Here is a 14,641-nt window from a genome sequence, read left to right on the forward strand (position 1 = left end):
TCATTTTCTGATACAGGTTTATAATGAATTTTGACTTAAAATAATAAGCAGTATACACAACATACAAGTGAGTTTTACAGAGAGATGCTGTTGTACCCATCAACTTCTGAACCTACCAGTAAGTTCACAGATTCTGTTTGCTTTCTCTAGCCCTCTGTGTCTGCAAACGTCTATGGATAGCCTTTGTCTTCTTGCAGTCATTCAGGCTTCAGTTGACAGTTCACAACTCTGCTCGTCATCCTCACTGGGGAGATGGGAGAAGACTGTGCAGGAGTTGTTCTCGTTCAGCGAGCGTCAGTAGTGCAGCTGGGGTCAGTAATGCCAGGTCTGCTTGAGGGAAACATGGAGATCTTGAACTTAAGAATTTGCAACACCCTTCCTCTGGCCTTGCAAAAAAAAAAAAAAAAAAGTAAAAGCAAGAGTGCTTTCTGCAGGAGTTTATTATTCTGAACTAGTGTTGTTTTGCTGGTGAAACTTCACTGTAAATTCTCTGGCGAGATGCAGCATTCCTCAGGCATTGCATCCTGACGATGGGTTCTCCAAGTCTGTCAGGTGCACTGTCCCTTTGCAGAGATAACAACAGGCAACAGAAGTTTCACAGTTGAAGCAAGGATTGCGGACTCCTCCTAGGGAAGGGATTAGTTTTGCTGAGCAATGAGAAGGGTCCACAGTACCTCCTGGGAAATGTAGTCCTTTCTTTAGTGCTTTGCAGAATCAATTAAATAAAAGCCATGCAGTCGAACTACAGCTCCCAGAATGCCATGGCCCACGGGGCACAGGTGTTTTAGAAAATTGGAAAGGTTGTGGGGGGCTTTGCAGCTGACTCTTCCCTCTGCTGCTCTCGTCTTTTCAGGTCTGGTCCAACCACTCAGCCCGTTTTGGTGCTTTACACGTGTGCACGTCCACAGTGTCCTCGCACTCCTTGCAGCGCACGGCGCAGCACCAGTGGAACTTGCACTCGCACTTGGTGACGCGAGTGACGCGCGTGGTGTCGTACCCCCGCCCGCAGCACATCACCTCGCAGCCGTCTGTCCCGCGGGACATCTTGTTGCACACACGACCTGCGGTGCCCAGGGAGCCTAGAGGAGGAAAGCGAGAGTCGGTCAGGCCCTTCCTCCTCCGCCTCCCTCAAGTGCTTCCTCCAGCCCCCCACCCGCAGCCGATATTTACCAGCTGAGCCCTCCGCAGGGCTCTTTTCTCGGCAGATGAAATCTCCCTGTTTCTGGTAGAGCACACCCGGATGCGCTGCGGTGTGCTGCTACACGAGGGGGCTGGGGGTGGTTGTGCAGCGTGTGCTTGCTCTGCTTTTGCAGCGTGGGTCGCACACCTGGCCCGCGCTACCCTGGCACACGGCGCTGCCTGCAGCAGGCAGGGCGGGCTCTGCCCCGTGCTGCCCTCCATGCCTGGAGAAGGCCGGGGCTCAGCGTGTGCCCAGGAACAGGCCGACTGTGGCTGGGAAAGCCAAAATGCCTCCTTCGTGTGGGCCTGCAGCTCGTTTTAGCAGGGCTGGAGCAAGCGGCTGCCTTCCCTGCCGAGCGCCTTTGTGCCGGCTGCCATGGGAACTGGGGAGCATCCCTGGCCCCAGCCGTGCTCTGGGCTCCGACAGCCATTGATCCTCCTTGCAGGGGCTGAGCAGAGACACTGCCTGCCCTGCCCCTCATCCCCGCCTCAGGCTGCGCTCAGAGATGCACCAGGCTGGCCCACCAACAGGCATTTAATTTAAGGGATCTTCGCTCAGCAGAAGAAAGGCTCTGTGATGCATTAACTACAAGAGGCCTACAAGGGTCGGGTCTTTGGTGTAAAGCCTGGGGATTTTGGGCAAATCCCTTCCTGCTCTGTGCAGATGTGCACACCTCGGTGTGCTGTGGGGACGTGGCACAGTGACCACCAGCACCCCTCAGGGCCCTGGGGGTGCCCAGCCCCTGCTGCCCAGGCTTGGTTTGGGAGCTGACATCCCAGAGGGGTCTTGCCAGGCTGGACTGTTTGGGAGTTGCAGGCCTGCCAGGAGGGGAGGAAGAGCTGTTTTTAGGCATCATGGGTGCTTTCTTTTTTTTTACCTGCTGACTTGTCCATCACGCAGTAATCAGGTGAGTTCTCAAAATAGACCAGGTCAGTCTTTGTGGGCTTCCTGAAGTTCTTGTTGGCCACGGTGAAGCCGGTGCCGTCCTGGTTCATTATCACTTGGATGGCCCCGTTGTATTTCTTCCTTAGGTAATCCCCTGTTTTCCGAAAATCTGACATGGCCAGCCAGCAAGTCCTTAGTGTGCAGGAGCCGCTGACTCCGTGGCATTTGCACTCCAGCTTCAGGAAGCGTTTCACAGCCTGCGAGAAGAGGGAGGCCGTGAGGAGCGGCGGTCACCCCGCATCATCGCCCCCAGCCCTGCAGAACTCCTCAGCTCGGGGCTGCCCCGCTTCGGGCTCCCCGGTGCACGAGGGCAGCCTGCTCCCAGCCCCCTCCTTCAAACAGGCCACAGAGAGCCTGGGAAACTGCCATTTTGGCTACTGGTGGGGCCCCGGGGGCAGTGAGCTCTAGGAATCGGGCTTGGCAAAGGTGGGAGGGCTGCTGGCAGTGCAAGCCCTGCCTCTGACCACTGCGGGCCGAGGAGTGGTCCCAGGGTCACTGATGCCAGCTGGAGCCTGCGGAGAGGTGCTGGGGGGTGGGTGCCCTGTCTGACATGGCCTGTCCCCCCCCAGCCACCCCCCACCACCCACGGAGCAAGGAGCATCTCCCGGCGGCACTGCCGGGCAGTCCCCGTGGTGCGGAGGTGTCCCCGGCAGCGCCGCACTCACCATCCTCCCGCAGCGGTTGTTGTGCAGGTTCATCAGCGCCCGGGCGTCCTTCACTTTCTTCTCCTTGGCGTCCACGAAGGCTTTGGCGAAGCGGATCCCGTAGTTGATGTTGTCGCTGCAGCCGCCCCAGTCGAACTCCCCGCGCTCGTCCTTGGCGCGGCCCCGCTTGAGGGGGTCGCAGCCGCAGGCCTTCAGGTCCCCTTGGCTGCAGGCCCGCGTGATGGCGTACACCACCCCCGCCGAGGAGATGGCGTAGACGAAGGCGGCCTCCCTGCTGCCTGAAGTGCGGAGAGAGGGGACAGGGAGTGAGGGACGGGCTCATCCTGGGCATGGGCAGCCCTGGGGAAGGGGGCGCGGAACTGGCAGCACCTTCGGTAAAGATAAACTGAGTCCTACCCGTCCCTGCTGTCCGCACCGCTCAGCTCCGGCTTCCCCAGCACCCAGCCCAAGGGAAATTTTGTGCTGAGCTCACAGAGCAGCTGGGGGGGCTGAGCTGTGCTACTGAGCCGCTGCTTTGTTCCCTTACCCCATCCCCTCTCCCCCCAGCAGCAGCTCCCGCTGGGTGCTGGCACCAGGCTGCTGACAGGGCTGCCTGCCCTGCCCCCAATGGCCCTGGCTCAGCCGGGCCCATGGGTGCTGAGGCCAACGGCCTGGGGGCTGCTGAGCATGGGCGGTGGCAGAGCCGGAGCACGCGGGGACAGGCGGCTCCCATGGGTGCTGCTGTCCCCGCAGACGGGGCGGCTGCCACGGGGCTCCCCGCGCAGCCCAGAGTGCTGCCTGGCGCTCTGCATCTCTGCTTTGAGTTCGCAGCTGTTTTTATAATGTTGTAAAAGAAGCTGCAAATCAAAACCATGTTAGTCTTCATTTTGAGAGCCTTTGAAAGCAACTTCAAAGGGAACAGAGCTCTCTCTGGGCCTGGCAGGATGGGGCTACGGAGAGGAGCTTTCATCATCCCCTGTCCTCAGCATCCAGGAGGGGATGTGGGGCTGGAGCGGGGATGTGGGGCTGGAGCGGCGGCGGGACGCAGGGGCCAAGGCCGAGCAGGTCGCAGCGTGGCGGGGTGAGCGCCGCGGCCTGGTGCTCACAGCTCCCCCCTGCCAGCTCCGCTCTGGGGCTGCTCCGGGCCTGCCCTGCCCACGCTGCCCCCGGCCTGCCCCGCTCACCAGCCCCCGCCAGCTGGGAGCGAGCCCCCGGCGCCCTCCCCGCTCACGTGTCCTCCAGATGAGCGGCTCCCGGTGCGTCAAAGCTGTTCCTGCTCCCAGCCGCGTTTGATTTGGGGCGGCGTGGCTGGATGTGCCCCGGCCCATCACGTCCTGGGGAGCAGCATCTGCGCTGCAGCGGGGCACCACGCGCGCTCCCCGCGCTCCTGCTCACTGCGGGAGCCCTCACAGTGAACAGCGGGAGCCACGTGGTGATTTCTGCTCTGGGAGTGCTCCCCTCCCCATTCCTGCCCCCATTGTGCCCTTCCTTTTCATTCCTTGGGTACAGCCCTGCTTTTGTAGAACAAAACATGCCCCGTGGTCTGGAATGGGAAATACAGATGGGCAATACCCAGTCCATGGGTATCCTTTAGCAAGCACCAGTGGAACTTGCTCTTGGTGATGCGAGTGACGCGCGTGGTGTCGTACCCCCGCCCGCAGCACATCACCTCGCAGCCGTCTGTCCTGCGGGACATCTTGTTGCACACGCGACCCGCTGTGCTTTAGCAAGCATACCTCATGATTCCCCACCCAGCCCCTGACTGAGTCCCACCTGGTGAATTTTGACACCAGGGACTCGGAGCTGAGCCTGGCTCAGCGAGCGAGGTCCCAGCCTGCAGACGGGGACGGGCGGGTGGCCCCAGGGTCTGCAGCGGGGCTGCTGGCGCCTTAAGCGCCCCGCTCCACCTTCAGTGGTTCGCGGGCACCGTGTCGGTGTCCCTGTCCTCACCTGGAGCCGGGAGGGACCCTCCTGGTCCCTGCCCTCCCTGCAGCGCTGGCGTCTGCCCCGTGGCTGCCGTCCTTCTGCAGGTCGAAGCCCGAAGCAGTGGCTGGAGCCTGAGCTCTGCCTTGCCTCCCTTGCCATGCAAGGGAACAGCGAGTTCCCACGTGAACTGCTGATTCCTGGCCAACACTGCTCTCCAAATATTTATATATCCCATTACTGTTTACATATGAGCCTGTTCTCCGGAGGTGTCTCCTCCTTCCCCCTTCTCCCCCAGTGCTCCCCCTGCTCCATCTCATCTGGTGCAGCTATTTCAAAAGCAGTGGTCTGCTCCCATTACTGCTTGATTAATTTACAGGGAAAGGCAAAGCTCTCCTCCGGCAGTAACCCAAGCCACCGGGCACGGCAGCGAGCGGGAGCAGAGATGCTCCCAGCCACACACTGAGGCCAGGCACGGTCCCCAGGCCTCCAAGCGGGTGGCAGCGGGAGCGGGGACAGCGTGCGGCACTGCAGCTGGGTGCCTGCGGGACCCTCCCCAGGGACGAAGAACTTTTATCCCACCATGGAAGAACTTTTATCCCACCCCCCCTTTTTTGAGACATTTTCAAAATGTTACTGCTAAACAAGTGGCGTCCGTAGCCACCTGTATCTGCATTTCCCGTCACGGCGCAGACGTCCCCGGCTGGGGGCAGAGGGCACGGGGCAGCACCTACTTCGCAGCATGACCCTGCCGAAGACGGTGTGGTCCCGGTCCAGGGTGCTGCAGTTCCAGCGGTGGTGGCGGAATTGGTGCTGGCACTCCCGGATCCACTCCTTGGCTCCCTCCCCGACCGACTGCATGATGTCGGGGTACCTCTGGCACAGCTGCCGCTGCTTGTTCACCAGCCCGGGGATGTTGTCGCAGATCACCCTCGCTCCCAGCGCCCCGATGTACCTGCAGGAGAGACGGGGCCGGCGTTAGCGCCTTGTGCTCGGGGGCTGGAGGTGCGGGGTCTGGGGATGTTCTGCGAAGGGGAGTCCCCAGGGGCAGCGAGGAACTCTCCCAGCCTCTGTCCCTCCATCCCAGCCCCGCGCTGCAGCCCGGCCCTGCTGAGCACAGTAGGATGGAGCCGAGCTGGGGCCGGCAGGGCCAGCACTGGAGCGGCTCCGCGATGCCGCCCGCCTTCCCCTCCGGCTGGGGCACTGCGCGGGGACGGGGTTCCATGGCACCAGCAGATGATGGACACCACTGAAGATGGACATCCAGGGCTAGGCTGCATCCCCCCTCCTGCCTGCGTGCTGCCTGCATCTCGGCCTCCTGCCGTGCAGCAGGGGGGTGGGCAGGGGTTTGGTGCAGAAAGACAATGTGCAAACACGGCCTGGTGCGGCTCGCTGAGCCCAACGGGCAGCCTTCCATGGAACTGAGGGGGATCCTGACTTCTTCCGCACCCAGCAGCCCTCGCTGCTGCCTCGGGCCAGCACGGACAATGGAGGCGAGGTGGAATTTTCCATCCCCATCCAGCCCCTGCCTCCGCCGCCTGCTCACCCCAGCCAGCCGCAAGGCTGCTTTGTGCCGGAGAATGATTTTTGCCACATACCATGGAGCTGTGCTTCTGGCTGGAAGGGAAGAGGTTTGGGTGGGATTCAAATGTTTCAAACCCCCAGTATGGAAATAAGACCCTCCCTTTAATAATAATAAAAAGCAATAAACTTGGGCAATATTTCATTGTCTCTCTCTCTCTCTCTGGCTATGTTCTATCATTTCTATCAGCCTCACAGATAGCTCAGGAAAGCCCTGTGAACACAGAAAGCAATGGGATCTTTTCCCTTTTTTAAAATACTTTGTTTAAATGCTGGCAGAAGCACAAGGTCATCTCAGGCTGGAGCTGAGGATAACAAACCCAGCTCCCCATGGCTTTGTGAGCCACGGCGCCGAGGGCCAGCGAATGTTACTTCTGCAGCCCTGCCCGCCAGCCTCTCCTCGCGCAGCAGTGGTGGTGGGTCCCTCACGGCCCTCCCCAGTGTCCTTTGCCCACCAGCAGTGGGGGCTCCCCGTGGCAGAGGAGGAGGAGGAGGAGGGTTGGAGGCCGCATGCGCCTGGTGCAATGGTGGGGGCACTGCAGGATCTTGGCCGTGCCTGGCCCAGCTCAGCCTGCTTAGTCCCAGGTGGGGACAGGGACGTGCACGTGTCCCTGCGGGGGATGGAGATGTGCACGTGGCCCTGCTGGAGCTGCCTGGGGCTGGGGGCTGGTGGGGGGGGCTGCAGTGTGTGCAGCGGTGCTCTGGGAGGAGGCTGTGACAGAAGCCGCAGCTCATCCTCACCGGGGGGGAGAAGAGATGCAGGGAAAGCTGGAGGAGGTGAAAGGCTCCTCGATGGGGCCCTCCCCATCAGTTGGCGCAGGGGGGACGTCAGCAGGGGCTCTGCCCAATGCCGGGCAGGGGAGGGGGTTCCACTCCACTCCAGGGATCCTGGGGACACGGCGGTGCCAAGCACCACCCCAGGGACCCAGACCCAGGGAAACCTTCCAGAAAAGGTAAACACCAGGCATTCCCCTTTTTACACACTGAGCTAATTACTTCTCCTGTTATTAATTCTTCTGCCAAATATCCAGATCCAAGCAAATGCTATCAGCAAGAAAGTGGAAGGAGGGCACAGGCGGAGGGCAGAGACACCTGCCTGCAGCAAGCACCTCGCTACTGTCCACGGGGCAGACATCCGCCTGTTCTGCTCTGGTTGTGGCTGCACACCACTGGCAGATGATCTGCAGCGGTACCTGCAGGCCTTCGCCTGCAATTATGTACTGAAACCCTTCCCAGAATGGCTGTGGCACTGGAAAGTGGCATGGCACAAGGGGAGACAATTCCTCTTTTGTCTTGGAAAGCCCACGGTTATAGCGGCGAGCCCTAGCTCTTCCATTTCGTGGGAAAGTCTCCAGTGGGGTTCGGTTACTCTGAAATAGAGCGAGACAAGAACATCGAAAAATTTCCTGCCAAGCGGAATTCTGGGAGGGAAAAAAAACACAACAAACATTTGTTTTGGATTGATTAAAGCATCCCTTCTGATCTTACTTCTAAAAATCTATGACATTTCAAAAACATTGAAATAGGAAATAAAAAGGATGTTCTGAAAAGTCCCCAGCTGCCTTATCAGAATGGTCTGCTTCATTTTTTAGAAATGAAGTTGTGCTGGAAATGGCAAATTTCTGTGAAGTGTTTTACTCTTGGGGAATCTGCATTTTACAGCCGGAAGAAAACTACCCCAAACTTCAGAAACAGCTGCGAGAGCAAAGTGCTGCTACGTCCTCGGGGACTGCTCGGTCCTGGGCTTCTGGGTGCGGAGAAGCACAGGTGATGGAGAGAGGCAGGGCATGTCCCCGTGGGCATCCTGCAGCAAGGAGGGGCCAGGGCAGAGGGTGGGAATGGTTAATTATGTGCAGGTGGGGATAAGGAGCCCTGCAGTGTCTGCAGAGCCCCTTGCTACAGACAGAGGGGTTTGCTCAGCTCAGGCCTGGGGGCTGGCACTGATCCCTCTGACGGCCTCATACCATGCTGTGTGCTGCGTTTCCCGTTTGCTCCTGGAGCTCAGCTCCCAGTGGTGCTGGGAGGTGGGTGCGGAGCGGTGCAGGGAGCGCTGTGCTGCTGCTCGCCCTGCTGCACCTCCGCGCCGCCCGCTCGGCGTCGGTTCCCGCAAGGAGCGACCCGCGCGGCACCAGCATGGACCAGACTTGGTGCTCCACAGGCAAGTGCTTCCCGAGCCTGGGTGGAGAGGAGGTAAAGTGGTCCCAGCTTCCTGCTATCTTTTCTCTTCTCTGCAAGTAAATCTGCTGCACGCAGGCTGCCGGCGATGCAGCTGAGGCGAGCCGAGCTCTTTCTCAATAGCCTGCAAGCGCTGGCTGCTGCGGTGCATTGCGAGAACAGGAGACAACTGTCACATGTTGGCTCCCAGTTGTTTTTCTTACTCTAAGAGTCTGCTGACTTCTACTCTTGTAAACAAGGAGAAACCTAAATTGCTTCTAAGATAAACATGCAAATCGGAGGCAGACGCATCTATTTACTTGGCAGCATGCATTTTGTGCTAACCCCCTCCCAACGCTTGCCCCTGCGTTGTGTGCGCTCTGCTTCCGCGCTTCCCATGACAGCGTGTTGGCTCCCCAAAGAGCTCGTGGGCTCCTTGGGGTGCTCTTGCAGAGCTGTGTGGCCCACGCCACTTCTTTGCCCTCAGTTAAGGCTGCTCTGGTGCAAAGTCTCAGCAGCTCAGAGTTCTCCTACCCGCTGCTGCTCCCCTCCCTGCAGGGTAAGGGGGCATTTGTGCCACTGCGCGCTGGCTGCAAGGTCCGGGGATGTGCTGCACAGTGTCCCCGGGACCAGAGGCCCATACGCCTTGCTCTGACTTCATCTGCCTGGTGTTTGGAAACCTCTTTCTGGATCGATAAATTGTGCTTTTGGCACCAGCCCCCTGTTGTTGAGCTCTTTAGCGAGAAAGACCAGAAGTCTGAGGAGAAGGGCTGGCTCCCAGGCGTGGCAGCGCGCAGACCGAGAGCTCCGCCAGAGTCCAAGGCACCCGGCAATAGGCGGCTGGGAACCTCTCCCGCTGGAGCGAGCGAAGCTCTGCCTCAGCCTGTTCCATTGCCGCACAACCCTTTTGGTAAGGAAATTTCTCCTAATTTTACTTAATTCCTAATCGCTCCCCACCAAGGCAACAGCAACAGTGCGAGCCTGCTCTGTGCTCCCAGTGAGGGCGAGGGGCTCCTGCGGGGTCGTGCCTTTGTCTGGACCCCGCAGCAGGTATCTGGTGGGAAATGGCTCCTGGAAAACGAGTTCTGAAGAAAGAAAATGCTTCATGGGAATGGGTAAATTTCAGAGGACCCAGAACTTGCTACAGTTTGTAACATCTCTGTAAGGTCAAGGTGCTGTTGAGAAATATGAGTGCTCTAATTCAATTTCTAATGAAAATAATATTAGACACTGCTGTATCTAATGTTTTATATGGCACTAAAAAACAAACAAAAAAACCACGCTATTTGAGCTTTACTTAGTTTCAAGAGGGAAAGTTTTGGAATTGTCATTCTAAGGCAAATCTCAAATTTTATTTTTTTGTGCTCTGCTTTATAATTAAAGCAACTGTTGAAATGTTGGGAGTTCCCACTGTGGGGAATCAGGGTTGCACCAATACCATTAAAGGCACAATTCTGAATTAGAATAATCATAGGTTAAATCTACCCTGAGAGAGGGATGCCCACGTGAGCAAGTTTGACGATGCAGGAGAAGAGGATGCTCAGAGGATCCCCACCGCTCCTCGGGGCAGCTCGGGGAGATCCTAAGTGAGGGCAGTGGCTGCTGCTGCCTGCTTTGACATGCAGGGAGCTGAGGCACGAGGCTTTTTCTTTGTCGTTTGTTAATGCAGAGAGAGTTAATGGCTGAAAAATGATGGCGGGTTAATGTTTCCTCCTGAGGATCCCGAAACACCTTGCAAAGTATTTGTAGCTGCTGTACAGGGTGGGAACAGAAGTGCCCGGGGGCAGACACGGCAGCACAAAGCCTGCTCCTGACAGTCGCAGCCAGCTCTGTGGCTCTGAAATCGTGGAGAGATGCTGCTCCGACCTGGAGGAGCTGGGAGCAGGGTCTCCAGGCAGGCGGCAGGCTCGGCTCCTCCATCCCATCTAACAGCCTCTGACCTGAGGAGCTGCCACTCATGGCCTGGCCTCTCCCACCAAACACAGGGCGCTCGCCGCTTGCTTAAGACAGTCGGGTCAGCTTAAACCCCAGGACCCCCTGCTACCAAAGTTGCTCCCCGTGCTCCCTCCCTGCCCCTGCAGGGACACGGGCAGCTGCACGCTGCTGCGGAGCAGTGCTCAGGGCTCTCCATTTGCCAGACCACGTTTAAAACAACAACAACCACCAAAAAAAGCAAGCGAGGCAGCCGAGGAATTGTTCCCAGCCACGTGTTAGGCATGCCTCTGAACCTGATATCCCCGATGGCCAGCGGGTGGGCGCCCGCTGCCGTGCCCTTGCCTGGGCTCTGCCCCTGCAGGCGGGGGCCAGGAGGTGCCTGGCACAGGGTGGCTCTGCTGCTGCCCTCTGCTCCCGGGGCACCGCTGCTGATGGGGAGCTGAAAGCACCGCCTGGCTCGTCTGGGCTCTCGAGTGCTGCTGGAGTCCTTCCCCTGGGGAAGCCAATTCATTTCCCCACTGCTCTCGTGAGCACGCTGGTAGTCCTGAAAGATCGACTTGGGAGCCAAGCTCTGTTGGCTTCTGTTCTCTTACCTTCCCAAGGAGTCGATACGAAATGTGTGTTTTGGTGGGAGGCTGGAGAGCCCTAGGCAGCTCTCAGTTGGGAGACAAACCTTCCAGATAGGATCAAATCCAACATCCCTGTCTCTCTATCTGATAAAGAGCAAATTCCGGAGAGCCTGACAACATTTCGCCTCCCCAAGTGCTTTGCATACTTCCCATGGAGATTGTGCTTTCCTTCCCCTGCTCTCCGTGGCTGTGGGTGGACAATTTATAGCCAATTGCAAAGCACTTTGGGTTGCAAGGTGCTATAGACATTTGAGATATTATTTTATTATTGTAAACTCTGAGTATTTTATTAAGCCCCACTGGGAACAGGGCCATCCTGGCCTGCTGGAATTGTTAACGCCTTGGAATGATTAATAGTCCTAATTTCCTCACTTAGAGCCACTACTCTGTATGTTGAGAGCGTTAGTCTCACTTGAATGGTTTTTAATATCATAATGCTGGGCCACTACCAGTGCCATTCAAGTACTTCTCATTTTCTGCGTTGTGATCTCTTTTCTTGTGTGCCACCCTTCTTCCCTGTCGTGTGCCTTCAGTTCCTTGCCGGGGTCCCCGCCCTGGGACCTCCCCATGCCGGGGACGAGGCTGCCCTGGGGGCGGTGGGACACGGGGGGTGCTGGGTGCGCCTGTGGAGCTGGTGGGGGGGAAATTAGGAAAGCTGAGGGAGAAAAGGGCCCTGGTGCCTTCTGAAATAACGGCCGCAACCGAGCACTGTGGTGGGGGAAAGCTGTTCCTCTGACAGATGCCAGCTGACGTAGGAACACAATCCAAAGTGCTCATCAAATTATGCTTTATCCTTTCAAGTAACAATTTCTTTTTTCCCTTCTCCAAATCCCAAAGCGCTTTGCCAAGAAGTGCAGAGGCAATGCAGTTGCTGGTGGCAAAGAAGTTTCTCTTGTTCTTGGTGTATCGCGTGTGCTGGTGCGAAGGCTGCTCGGAGCAGGGGATGCCTGTTTTAGCAGGCCCGGCACGGTCTCACCTCACAGTGGTCTGTAGGTGCTGCTGAAATTGGTATTAGTAATAGTAAAAGCTAACGAGTTTGGAAAAGCAGAAGGATTCTTTTTTCTTGTGCGTTTCTTTTTTAAGAGACACTTCCAATAGGTGAAAGTGACCCTAATGAAAAATGAACTAAGAAATACAATTAGGATTATTATAACTAAGTGGAGTGACTGAGAGAACCCATCTGTTCCAATATACTCTCAACGCAGAACACCAGGACTACTACAGAGGCCACGGAGTTCATTCTCCATCAGTCTGATGTTACTCTAAAACTTATTTTTCAAAGCGAGGGCTCCCTGGATGGCTGGGGCTACGAAGCACTTGGGGATAAAGACTTCCTGGTTGCTGACCTCCCGCTGTTAATACCGAGCAGAGCACTTTGCCAGGATGAGCGCTGGGCCCCCCCAGACCCCTGTGCGCTGCTCGCCCTCCCTGGGATGGCAGCTCCCGTCCCAGGAACGCGCCTGGGACAGCCCCGGAGCTGAGCCCATGGGACGGAGCTGTGCTGCCGCAGGAGCAGTGTCGGAGGGAAGCAGCTGGTGCAGGGCAGCATCGGGGCCTCCGGAGCCACCGGCCTCCGAGCCGCTGCCGCAGCCTCCGCCGGCGAGGCCCGGAGAGGTCGCTGAGGGCCTGCCCGCCCGAGGCTGGCACCGAGGGGAGCCGGCAGTGCCCGCGCTCCCCCAAAGGGTTACGCCGGCTGCCTGGGAGGCTCGTGCATGCAGCTGTCTTTCCCTTGGCTTAATTTCAAACATTCCTATTGATGCTATTTCCCCTCCCACACACCTCAGTGTGATGCCTGTTTAAACGAGCGCCTCGCTCGTATATCCGATAACCATGCCGACACGTGGCTCCATTTCTCCATCACTCTTTGTGCCCATCCACGGCACCTGGACCAGGACCCGGCACTGGTGCTGGGACTGAAACGCACGGCAAGCCCTGGAGATGAGCAGCAGCAGAAACCACTGCTGCTGCCTCCCTGCTGCGGGGACAGCGTCCCCGTCCCCACGTACTGTGCCTGTGGCTTCGTCACGCACTGGGCAAGGGCTGGGCACCCGCTCCTGGGGCTACTCCAGCACGGAGAACAAAATGCATGCTTTTTCCACAAAGTGTTTTTTTTCTGCCCTCGGCACGTTTTTCCCTGCCTGTGATCCCCGGGCCCCTTGGCAGGCCAAGGCAGGGAGCCGACACGTGGCGCTGGCTGCCTGACGGGACAGAACATCCCCCATGACGCCCGCCTGGGTACCGTGCCCCGTGCCCAAACGCCGTGCTCCAGGCCCTGACCTGCCCCAATCCCAGCAGAGCCCCGTGCGCGGCCAGATCCTGCGCGCTGCTCGGCCCCAGCGCAAACTCGCGCCGCTCTTCCTTCCCCAGATTTGTTTTATCTCTTTGGGAGCCTGATGCCTCCCATCTGCTCCAATGCCAGATGAAATTAAATATTTGTAGTTTCCAAGGGCTGTGGTTAGCAATAAACAAGTTAGCTAACGAGGATTTGGTGTGTCTGGGAGGTGGGGGGATTCATGTGGGTTTGCAGGCAAGCGGGTACGTGTGAGGGTGGGGTGCGCGGGGTGTGTGTGTATACAGCTTTGTGTACATTCTTCGTTAACCAAACCTTCGGTCTGAAATGGCTTTCCACACTAGAGCAACCAGCGGGGCTCTCAATAGCGAGTAAACTCTACTTAGTTATTTACACCGAGTTTGTTTATTGCACAGTTTATGTTTATAAGCAACATTTGTCTAATCTTCCAAATCTTTCGGAAGGAATTTTGGAGGCCGCTTTTGGGGCCTGACGCTGCCTCGCCGTGCGACCGGGCCTGTGCTGGGCACGGCTCCCTGCCGCCCGGCCCCACGCCGCGGGTGATGCTGCGCTCCCTACCCTTGGACGCACTCAAGTGTAAACGGGATTTAGGGATTTTCCCGTTGCATTCCTTTTTAATTTCTGTCTGTGTTTCAGCTGGTATTTGGTTGCTAAGTAACATTTTATAGTTTGGGAGCTTTCTGCATGGATGCTGCTCCCCCAGCCACGTCCGTCCCAAGGCCGCTGGTGGTCCTGGCAGCGCCGCCCCGGCACCCGCCCCAGCCCTCGCCCCCGCTCCTCTCTCCCGCTACGAGCCCGAGCACACGCACGTCCACGGACACTTTTTCTAGCACCAAAGTTCACCAATTCCTGAAGTTTTTTGTGAGGTGGCGGGGGCCGTGCCTGACGTCACCAAAAATTAATAATTTGCAGTTGTTTAGAAGAAACATTTGGTTGATATTTCCTTTCCATGTACTCTGATCAGAAGTGACCCAGTTTTTTCTATTAATCTACTTTAAAACTTGACTCTGAAAATGAGAAGCATTTCCTCTATTTCCACAAGTTTATTGTGTGTGAATCCCTAGAAGAATTTGGCAATAATAATAAAAATAAGGAACGATGATGCACCACCAAATGTATTTACTGTAATATCAGTAGTGCTAAAGATGTGCTTGGAAACCTATGCAAATCACTGAACAACTTTTTCCCAAACCACAGCTGGTTGAAGCCATTTTCAGCAAAACACAATTTCATCTAAACACGCTGTTTGATCAGAACCGACATGTACAGCAGGCAAGCATTTGTTTCAATGAAGGTTTTCAGAGGAATGCTCTGGTCTAAAAAAAAAAAAAAAAGAGAG

General features: G+C 57.2%; 1 protein-coding gene across 1 annotated transcript in view; it reads right to left on the reverse strand.

The window, feature by feature from the left end:
* WNT2B (Wnt family member 2B) overlaps nt 1-14,641 on the reverse strand; it is a 17,311-nt gene continuing 2,670 nt past the window's right edge. The window contains exons 2-5 of the mRNA XM_080569399.1: nt 5,427-5,647; nt 2,791-3,068; nt 2,058-2,322; nt 1-1,079 (exon numbers count right to left, since the gene is read on the reverse strand). Coding sequence (XP_080425525.1) covers nt 850-1,079; nt 2,058-2,322; nt 2,791-3,068; nt 5,427-5,647 — 994 coding nt within the window. The 3' untranslated portion in view covers nt 1-849. The remainder of the gene's footprint in view (nt 1,080-2,057; nt 2,323-2,790; nt 3,069-5,426; nt 5,648-14,641) is intronic.

Source organism: Anser brachyrhynchus (assembly GCF_964034855.1).
Source record: "Anser brachyrhynchus genome assembly, chromosome: 27".
NCBI lineage: Eukaryota > Metazoa > Chordata > Aves > Anseriformes > Anatidae > Anser > Anser brachyrhynchus.